Genomic DNA, 11,385 nt, shown 5'->3' on the forward strand with positions numbered 1-11,385 from the left:
ATGTTGCTCACGATACATTTCTTATTATTTTTACTACAATTTTTTCTGTTTCAAATGAGATTGTGGTTCTTCCACGATTCTGAACAGACAACTAAACAAAATAACGTGATTTGCTAGAGGTTCTGGAAAAATGTGAATTGCTGTGGTCTATTTAAAATGAATCAGTTTGAATGAATGATTCAATGACTCACTCATAAAGACTTCACTTGCTTCATTACTGGATGAAGCAGCATTTTTGAACAAATCTCTTAAATTAATGATTAAATGACCAACATTTTTAACAGTCACTTGTCGCCACCTGGAGTCATAACAATGTAATTGTTAGAATCTTTACTTGAAGTGCCAAGTTTCTTTCAAAAGGCGATTTACTCTGTTTTGATCTCTACTGTAGACATCCGTTTTATATTCCAACTATAAGCTTTCATCCCAGTACTTCTGTGATAATATATACACAGAAATAATGATTTCAGCTGTAATATATATATATATATCTTATTACTGTCCTCATATACTGTCAACACAAAAATCCCACATTTACAAATTTTTATTCTGGTAAAAATCTACTTTTCTCTGGTCTTGATATTAAATTCACCGCCTAACAGAATACCAATGAAGGAATGCTATTAAATGCATTTATATTTGGTGTCGGCTTATTATGCAACGATATCAGATTGCACAAATAAACACCCAAACTCTTAAAACGATCTGAAATTTGTATTCAGTCTGTTTAGCAGTTTTACATATAATGTATTGTTATACTAATGACATGAAATCTGTTTTTTCCTTTTCCCGCAGGTCCTAATGTGGGAAGTCTTTTCCACATGGTTGATAACATTGGACATGCCATGGAGTCGTTGGTTAATGTAATAACCGAGGAGCAGGATTTAGACTGAAGATGTCTTCTCCTCGTTGCATGCTTTTGTAGTGTCAACAACTGGACAGGATATGTTTACAATGGGAATATCAATAAAAATCTATTTTTCTGAAGGATCGCGGTTCCACATTGTAGATTTGATCTTTAGTAGTTTCAGTAGTTTCTTACGGAGAGTCTAGAATTGTTATTAATAAAAAAAAAAGGTTTTTAAACTTCTATGCAATTGTACAAAAACAGAACGAAAGGTGCGTGATAACATGTAACATTGCGTGCCATGTCTTTGTACAAAGTGGAGCGTATTTTAAAAGTGTTTTATCTAAATGGGTGACTGAGTATATGCAGGGGTGCTTTATCAACTAATTTTGTTTGTAACAAAATAACAAATGCATATTAAAAGGCAAGTCCGTTATCTGTGTGTGTGCGTTAGCTTGTGCAAAAAGAGTGTATGAAACGTGTCTTTGTGTGTCTGTATGTTCGTTTTGTTTTTTTCTGTATGTAATCCGGCCCATTCAACTACTGCAGTCATCGTGAAAAAAAAAACGATGCCCTGATTAAAGGTGCAGTAAGAGATTTCTCAGAATCATTGTTGATATTTGAAATCAACCCAAACAAACACAGCCCTCCCTTCATTGCTCCGCCACCAAAATGCACAAACACGTAATGCAGGAGTGGATGTCTCTTTATCATAGCAGAAGCGAAGCAAAATAATGCTTCGTGAAAAATAAAGCAAAGATGACGATCGAAATGACTAGAAAGGTCAAAAAATTTACATACAATACACGAGTATATACAAGCAGGAGTTTGTTGTTAATCGCCAGCAGCACACACTCAAAACCAATGTTACGTATGAGCAGAAACAACACAACCTCTGTGTCCATTTCCGGCACTGGTTCCTTAAGGCTTTCATTAACATGGTTCCTAAAGCTCTTGCCTGATCATAACCCTTCTTTTTCCAGTGATATTCCTCTGAGATTTTCTCTTTTGTAATGTCTCTCAGCCATCTCTCTTTCTACAGTCTTCAAATCTCCCTCTTGCTCTCTCTCTCCTCCCCCATCATGAGTGGACACGCCCCCTGCTGCCGATTGGCTACAAGTGTGTTGCGGCGCTCGGTCCGATCCACTTTCAGCAGCGTTTCTCAGAAATTCGCTTACTGCACCTGTAAGGTTAAATACCGTCTACCTCACAGAAATGCCCGTCCTCCATGCTCTGTCCATGTTTATTAATGGAGCAATATCATAATATTTATGAATTACCGACAACTTCCTGGCCAGAATATTGTCCACAGTCTCCTGCTAGAGACATTTTAACCCATGTACCAGAATGATAATTTATCTACTGCTTGAATCGTATGGTGTTAGTTATATTTCTGTAAGTAACAAAATATGAGAAAAAGATTTTTGACAGAATTAGGGTGTTTAAGCGTTCAGTTTGAAACTAAAGACAAATATCCTAACGATTAACCTCTAATAATCATCACCATCTTGTAATACTGGAATGAATCGTACATGAAGGGCCATGTTGTCATTGTTCTAGTTATCCAATGTCTGACTTTAAATGTTCATCTGAGGTTATTTATTGACGTTGACATCTAAAAATGCAAGCAAACAATAGCACGGTTTACAGAAATCCACTTGAGATGATGAAACGATACAAAATATGCCGCTCTGCATTGTTCTTTAACACATCTGAGTTTGTTTTTGTGTCTTTTTATTAAACCTTTATGCTTTGTGTGAACAAATATATCGAAATAAATGATCATAATGTATACGTATGCACAATTTATGACCGTTACAATTACAAAAGAGTTTTGCACCTTGGGAGATGAGCATGTCCAGAGTACTGCATATTTATTTCTGAGATGTGCTGTTTGATTCTAACTCTTGTTCTGAAGTCCTACATTTTATTTGTAATTACAAAAGGAATATTTTACCAGACAATGAAATGTAATTGTGGTTTTATTAACTTGCCACTGCATTAGTTGATAAAAATGGAAACACATTATGGCCACCATTTGTCTGTTTCATTATGGATTCACTTTGCCAAAAAGCAAGTAATTGATTGCATTATCATCTGAGATACTCAATATCTCTTATGAAAATGTATAGGAGAAATTAAATGTTAGATATTTAATTCAAGCTACCATGTGGCTTTAAAAACAAGCATGATGGTTTGTGAAATGCGCAATAAATAGACAAAGTAAAATAAAAATTACATTTAAAATTCTTATCTGCTTAATATTACAATCTCTAAATTTAGAGCTTTATTTTTTATTTTATTGTTTTATCAGTTGACCAATGGAAATATATCAAATCATTTTAAACTGTATAATGCTTCAAAAAGACGACTGAATGGCGAGGTAAGTTACATAGTAGCCACTAGGGGCAGTGTTGAGTCTGTTAACTTCCAAACCACAGGAGTTTCCCTGTTTTTTCCCTGCTAGTCAAGAATTTTACTGTCCAGGAATGAATGTCACTATATTCACACACAATAGAAATTGTTGTTAAAACGTGACTTATGAAAGAAAAAATAAAATAATTTTAGAGTCTGACAGAGTTTGTCAGTCTACATAAACATCAACCGTGCCTTCAGGTAACGTTATGTCATTCCCAGATAACAACCGCTGAAAACATAACACATAAAGCAAAGTCCATGTTTATGTAGAATGGATTCTGTTAGCTGAAAAAGATATTCAGATGTTTGTGTAATGGGATTGGGGAAACACTAGCGATTCTTTCTTTGGCAGCTGTGCTACCAGTGATGTGTAACGTTATTTAAAACATTTTTGCAAGGATGTGAAATTTTGTCAATACATGAGGTATTTAATTTATTGCAAAGTCAAGCTCATTTAGCACTACAAGGTTCAGTTGAATGTTTGCATTTTAACCTTGTATACTATAGTCAATAAATGACCTTAGTCTGTAGCCAGACGTTTTGTGGTTGTTGGGTTTTTTTTCATCCCCGTCTCAAAGAGGAAGCAGTTGAGTCATATTGCTTCTGGTTCCTCTTGACTTGAGCACATGACAAATATACTGAAGTTTAAAAGCTCCCCGACTCGACTTGCACCATCAGTGATTATGTCAGTCATGTTTGTGAAGCTCAAGGTGTTGGCTCTCATATTCTTTGTGACCAAGGATGTTCACCCAACCTATTCTGGTCAGTATTATTTGCTTCTTTATAATTATTGCTTTTAGGTAATATCTTGAAATTAAACCATATATTTTTTTTGTTTGTTTTTGTACTTAATCATTTTGTATGTGTACTTACTGTACTTAAACTGTACTTATTTTCATTGACAGTGTTAAGACTGACCTTTACAAAGAATTGTATGATACTATAGTGTATTAATATTGTTTAAAAAAAATAGTATTTAGACTTATAAAATGTGCAGTACTTTTACTTTTATTTTAATGGTCCCCAATAGACCTTCCACTAACCATAAGTACCATTGCAACTACATGTCAACTACCAGTCATTAGAGTATTAGTAGACCGTCAGCTTAATATAGCCTATGCTAACACTTTATTTTGATGCTCCCCCAACAGACATTCTCTGATTATAAGTAACTGTCCAACTACATGTCAACTTATTCTCCAAACCTGAACCCTAACCTTAAACTAACAGTCTACTAATACTCTATGACAGACTTAATTGACATGTAGATGCAAAGTCAGTTAGTAGAATGTCTAAAGTGGACCATCAAAATAAAGTGTAACCAAACTTTTAAGTTGAAACATTTTGTCTTGTCACCATAATGTTGATAATTGCATTAACGTAATATTGTATGCAATTTAAACTCAAATTTCTGTTAATTGGTTAAAAAAAAATAGTAACTTAATAAATTGATAATTTGGGGAAATTAGGCATGTGGATTTATAGTTCCCAGCATGATTATGATGTTGAAATTAAGTATCATTGTATTTGTGTTTCAGTGAAGGGGAAATACCTGTAAGTGTTTAATGTTGTGTTTGACTTCTAAAGAGTTCCTGTAATGTTGAATTTTTTGTGGTTACCATTGTGCTAGTGCTAGTGACAACTAATATTTGACTTGTTCATACTGTGATAGCAGTGGATTTTAAATAAAATAGATAAGATAAATTGGTTCCAGGCCTACAATTCAAGTAATTTTTTTAAAGTTACAAATTAGGTTCTTCTAACTCTGTGTAGTTTGTTGGATGAACTTAATTTCATTTGAAGTTGCAAAAAGATAAAAATGATACATTGATCCAAAAGATTGATGAGTGTTGCATTAGTTTATTTTTATGTTGAGCCAACACTATTTTTAATGTCTTTGTATTGGGAATAGTGTAGTTTTTTATAAACTACATTTTTCAAGCAAAACATTCATTGCTTTTAAATGGTAAAACAACAGACGTGTTCAAAATGATTGAAAAGTATTCTAACACTGATTGTCTGGTTGTTAAAGGTTAGTGGAACATTTACATAACCAGTGGTTACACTGCTGCACGACACCTATGTGAACATTTAAAGTTAATTCTGTGAACAGCATCATTTGTTTCTTCAGAAATGTTTTTATTAAGTACAGTGGGTTTCTAACTGGGTCATGACCTACTGGTGGCTAGCAGAGAGGAAAAAAAATATGTAGCACTAAGTTTGATCATACTTCTCTAGTTGGGTTTTAGCATGAAAAAGTTTGGGAACCCCTAATCTAATGCAATGACATTCATACTTAAACATCCAAATACTTTATGGCCTGGTTTAACAGACAGGTCTTAGATAAAAGTGCCTTAGCAAAAAAAAAAAACATGACTGGTGTGCATCTTGAGACAAAACGAAAGTGAATGAAAAATGAAAGTGACATATTTTAAGATATGTCTGTGCAAGTTGCTTTCAGTTAAAACAGCTCAAACATGCATTTTAGTCTGGGACTAGCTTAAGCCTTGTGAAACTCAGGGGAAATATTACATTATTAATTCTTTATAAAAATTCTCTATATAATGTATTACTGACTGTGGTGATACTCTATTTTACTTCAGAAACAAAGCTGGCTGGACCCCAGAATGTGAAGGTGACCTCCATCAATATGGGTGCAGTTATCGAATGGACATCTCCACACAATAACATGAGCAACGTGACATACACGGCAAGATATATGTAAGTACACTCGAAATGCATCTTAAATACTCCGACATGGAAGAAAAATATAGCAAACAAAATGCTTGTATGCCATTATAAAATATACCCATCACTGAACTATTGTTCTACTGGAATCTGATACTTCTGAGCTTTTGCAGAAGTTGAAAACAATAGGCCTATTCTTTACCTAATAACATATTTACCTAACATACTTTGTGATTGTAATCTGCCCTCACCTTGCAGCCTGAGAAATGAAAACGCTTCCCTCTGTGTGAACACCAAAGAGCTGAAATGTGATGCTGGAGAACTGCCAGTTATATATGGGACCTACATTTTCCAAGTGCGGGCAGAGGATCAGGAGCTGTTCTCTGAGTGGGTTGATGCATGGCCACGCCCATTTATACCTAATAAGGACAGTAAGTGTGAATCTGTATTTGCCGTTCTTAGTTTGCGCTATACGCTCTGTTGTGTTTAAGGTGCAGTAAGCGATTTCTGAGAAACGCTGCTGAAAGTGGATCGGACCGAGTGCCACAACACACTTGTAGCCAATCGGCAGCAGGGGGCGTGTCCACTCATGATGTGGGAGGGGAGAAAGAGAGAGCAAGAAAGACTTTGAGGAAAGACTGTAGAAAGAGAGATGGCTGAGAGACATTACAAAAGAGTAAAGCTCAGAGGAATATCACTGGAAAAAGAAGGGTTATGATCAGGCAAGAGCTTTAGGAACCGCGTTAATATCAGAAAAGCTTTCCAGTGCCGGAAAGACTTAGCAGGAAGGCCTGAAAACTGACGCAGAGGTTGTGTTGATTCTGCTCATACGTCAGTAACATTGGTTTTGAGTGTGTGCTGCTGGCGATTAACAACAATTTGTGTACTATATGTACATTTTTTGTTCTTCCTTGTCGTTCTTTGTCATCATTATCTTCAATAATTCTCAGAAATCACTTACTACACCTCTAAGTCAATATAACATTCATATGTAACAATTATTTAAACTGCTTTGCTCCCCTGTAGGTATCATAGGACCCCCTACTGTGCGTCTTGTCATCCGAAATCATAGCTTGGATGTTTATGTCCAGCCCCCAGTGCTGAAAGTGAGAAAACTTTCACACATATTTTCTCAAGTGACCTACGCCATCAAATATTGGACCGGAGAACACGAAGATGCGGTATAAAAATGCTTATATTCTTCTGTATCATTCTGAACAGCTTGAATCCTCAGACATATTTGCTGTACACTTAAATTATTAAACTAAGGGCTAAATAACTAAAACTAAAACTGTTTTATTAAAACTTAATTTATTTAATAAACTACTTCAAATTATTAATAAAAAAACTATAATAGTACCGAAATTATGCTAAAAGCACTGTTAACAATATAATGTTTTTGTAATTGACACAAAATGTTTGTTGGAGTGATGAATAGACCATTTAAAGTATGTATTTGCTTTATTATGAACAGCCCTACTGAAAAGAAAGAATCATTACATATAATATAAAGAAAATAATTGATTGTGTGTTCAAACTCTGTTATGTTAATATATAGACCTTGTTGTCAAATAGGAATATTTTATCTCGTTTAAATTTAAACAACATTTAAAAGATCTGATGTGGAGCCTCACGTGTACAAGCCACCAATAAATATCCATATCTTCAAAATAACCATAAGATGATCTGTGTCCCTGATAGGCAGTGGTGAGGAAGGTTACTGAACCCAGCAAAGATGTTAAACTGACTATTAAAGGACTACATTCATGGAGCAGATTTTGTGCTCAGGCACAGGTGCTTTCCACAGGCTTCACAAGTGTGGGACAGTTCAGTGATGCTGTGTGTGTGACCAACATACCTGGTAAGTGTATCTCCATCTACACCTGTCACTCATATCAAGAGATGTAATAGTATACTATATAAAACGATATAAATGCATAGATAATATTGTGCTTTACAATATGATATTTTCTATGAGCAAAATATGCCTTCATTCAAAGACTGCAGATAGATACAGATCTCATCTACTGTTAAACTAAGAACCAACATGACATTGATGGTGGTGATGAAGATGATGATGATGATGATGGTGTGTGTGTGTGTGTACAAAGTGACATCAGTGCTCACCAGCTGTCTGACAGCTGCTGCCGTCATTCTTCCTCTGGGAATCCTGGGTGTCTGGTTCATCTATAAACTGTACAAATACCTGTACCCTAAAACCAAAATGCCAGAACATCTCAAGGTATTTTTATATTTTCAGTTTTCATTTTTATTTTATTTTTAGTTCATTTACTAATTCAATTAGTCCCACTTTATATTAGGTGTATTTAACATAATAATTCTTAAGTTCAATGTTAGGTACAACTTATTGTGTTCATGTTGTATTATTTAAACACTTTTTCTGCTATTGAGGTGAGATATGGGTAAGTTAGGGACAGGTTTGGCTGGTATGGATGGGTTTAAGGGTGGATTAAGAAGTAAGGGAACCGTGTAATTATAGATTTTGAAATATAAGTACGTTGTAAAAACATGTACACAATAAGTGCATTGTATCAAATTGTTCATTTATAGGTATGCTATAACTTTTGAAACTGTAACTGCATACATTGACAATTTATCTGTTCAATAAAATACCATACTCTCCTGTTGAGTAATAAAAACACCATCTCCGCTTATCTTTTACATTTCAAATCCCTCAGTCTCGCCATCTCCAAAAAGCCAAGTTAATGTTGATTCTTGTTTTATTACCATTATCTCTTTTTGCCAGCAGACTCTCCTCTGTGTTTTTTTTTTTTTTTAAACGGGTGATTAAACGGATTCCCTGTAGCCGGAGCAACTTTTATCTATTTACGAATATGACAAGACATGCACGGGCGAGTAACGCATGTACGCAATTTCCCACGAGAACCATCCTTTGGCAGGTCTAAAATATATACACTTAAAACAGGCTATACAGGCTTAATGAGTCAGAAATTCGCATCCGAAATTTTCGCACGTTAAAAAATAAATACGACCTCACGTTATGTCAATCGCGCTTGTACACTGCCTCCGAAACTTTCGTCCATCATAAAAAAATTCGGATCGGGTTCGATTTTCTGCGTTTTTCGCATCCGTAGCAAGCATTTTGAATGGTGTTTTGACAATTCAGAGCCACCGAATCACGAATACGAAAAAACGCATGTGAAAATTTCGGACTCAGGACCTTTACCCTGATTTATAAAACGGATAGTTCCGGTCCTTGATTCTGATTGGTTGAGCCGTGTTCGAAGCTGCTGTAAATTACTCAACAAACATACACCTGTGACCGCATTACATTAGTATAGGCCTATGTCACACTTCCTGCTTCCGGAACGCGGAGTAGGGATTCAGAACTTCCGGTCAACAGTATTTCTCGATAAGGATTTAGATTATTAGCCATAATGTCTAAACCATCCGAGGTAGACTGACCACGAGCTATGAGGTTGTGAAACAAAGGTTTTTGCTCCTATAGAAGCTATAAGTTCGTATGAAATCAACCTTGTTTTAAGAAAAACATGTTTTATCCACGATCTTATGAAAAAATAACTACACTACCCACAATCCTAAGCGTAGCAGCAACGTCTGCTGATTGGTCCAACTCGCTGTTACCATAGAAACGTTTACCTTACTGGCGAACGGCTAGAGCTATAAAAACAATGGCAGGCTACACCCGCAGCTGTTGTTGTAGTGTACCGGGTATGTAGTACTTGTACCCTTTCCTCAGTTTTGACGTTTCCACTTGAGAGTTTTCATTTACCATCCGAACCACATCGTCATATGTGACTTCAGGCAGGTTGCGGAGAGATTTGGTCCAGCGGTAGGCTATCTATCGGACTCCGCCATTGTAAAAAGCTAACCGGAAGAGCCGCATCCCTACTAAAAGACGTACTTCCGGTCTTCAATTTTTTCGTGACATAGGCCTATTACTGCGCAACTGCCGTTTGTGATTCTTTGTTGCTGCATGTGTTGCTTGGCAACCTTGTTATATTTTTTGTTGCTGGTGTTTATTTTCTGAATAAAATAACTATTAAAATTAATATTATTATAGAGTAACCGTTTTATAAAAGCAATAAGCCCCTTGAATCCGTGTTTTACATTGAATTTAGAACAGCTAAGGAGCGTTGTTAGGCACGACGCGGAGCGAGGATTGATGATGTATTGACTTTTTTTTTTACAAAAGAAAGTTAAATATTCTACCTATAAATGTTAGTACATTGTATTTAAGGACACTTAATATAAAGTGGGAGCCTTCAATTTAAACATATTTCAGTTATTTTATTTCAGCTTTACTAAAAAACTTTTTAATATATAGTTTTAGTCAAGAATAACAACACTGTTTAAACCATATTTTTAATACTGGTTCCTTCTAGAATCTGTTCGTACCATCATTTTGGAATCCTGAGGCAACCCAACATTCTCCACACCAGAAAGAACAGCATGATAAAATCAGTGCCATATCTAAAGACCATCTTTATGAAGCGTTCGGTGAGAAAAGCAAGATCTTAGAGGACAAGGACTCTGGGATAGCCTGTGATCTCGGCCCAATACAAGAGGTGGAAGAGGACTACAAACGGCTCATACACATGAAACCTGCACCATCATTTTACCCTAATCATCTCTACCCGTTATGCTCGAATAACACACTACTGGCTCATTTAAATCAACCCCACTTTGGAGGCTCCACTAGCACTCGACCTTGTTACTACAACGTAGCAGTCACAAGCTCTGAGCTGAAACAAACTGAATGTATTTGCTGAAGTCACCAAAAAGCTGAAATGTATTTACTTAAGAATAATCTAAATTTCTGCAGCAAATATTAAATATATATAGATATGCATATGCAGTGGTGAAATGGCTGTCTGTTGAATGTATATAATTTCTTGCATAAAAAGCTGTTTACTCATGCTAATATTAGACCGAATGTACTTTTTTGAGAAACTTTTATTATCATTGTATGGTTGTATTGCTATTATTATGAAATGTAAATTGGAACAGAGTTGGATTTCTCTTCCTTGAATTACACTTCTCTGTTAGCCCAGTTAATTAAGTTATAACACAGTTTTATGATGTTGTTAGCACTGAGCTTCACGCATGCATCTGTTCTGCAATAGTTCAATTATATTTGTAATAATTGTACTAAATATAATTTAGGTCTATAAAATATTTTGTAAATTTTTTGGTTTCATGAAATAAAAAAAAGGTTTTTGAGCAACTTCAAATGTCTTTATTTCCCATTATAAATGCATATAAACGGACGCTATTAACATGCCATCATAATTGCAAATATAATGTTTGTATTTCCACTTGCTCCAATACAGAAAAAAAAAAAAAAAAAACTGAAAAAAGTTTCCACGACTTTCCAAAATAATTGATTGCGTTTGTCAGAAGAGAGAAAGATGTCAAAGCCGTCAGTT

At 35.3% G+C, this 11,385-nt stretch overlaps 2 protein-coding genes across 16 annotated transcripts in view; both read left to right on the top strand.

Annotated features, from left to right (window-relative positions):
* The window catches only part of dmd (dystrophin), a 110,010-nt gene extending 107,371 nt beyond the window's left edge, over positions 1–2,639 (top strand). For 13 of the 15 annotated variants that reach the window (XM_084095117.1, XM_084095105.1, XM_084095118.1 and 10 more), the window contains one exon: positions 796–2,639. Coding sequence is in view for 9 of the 15 variants with exons in the window: in XM_084095105.1 (XP_083951231.1) it covers positions 796–893 (98 nt within the window). In the remaining 6 variants the exon portion in view is untranslated. The remainder of the gene's footprint in view (positions 1–795) is intronic. The other 2 variants (XR_014603730.1, XM_084095106.1) reach the window with 2 other exon arrangements.
* Positions 2,640–3,565: 926 nt separating this feature from the next.
* Positions 3,566–11,179, top strand: crfb15 (cytokine receptor family member B15). Its single transcript, XM_084095236.1, has 7 exons — positions 3,566–4,027; positions 5,869–5,986; positions 6,212–6,384; positions 6,980–7,134; positions 7,655–7,814; positions 8,065–8,195; positions 10,342–11,179. Exons 1-7 carry the CDS (start codon positions 3,892–3,894, stop codon positions 10,726–10,728), a joined length of 1,260 nt encoding a protein of 419 aa, XP_083951362.1. The 5' UTR covers positions 3,566–3,891; the 3' UTR covers positions 10,729–11,179.
* Positions 11,180–11,385: the final 206 nt, after the last annotated feature.

Source organism: Abramis brama, assembly GCF_963993115.1.
Source record: "Abramis brama genome assembly, chromosome: 2".
Classification (NCBI taxonomy): Eukaryota; Metazoa; Chordata; class Actinopteri; order Cypriniformes; family Leuciscidae; genus Abramis; species Abramis brama.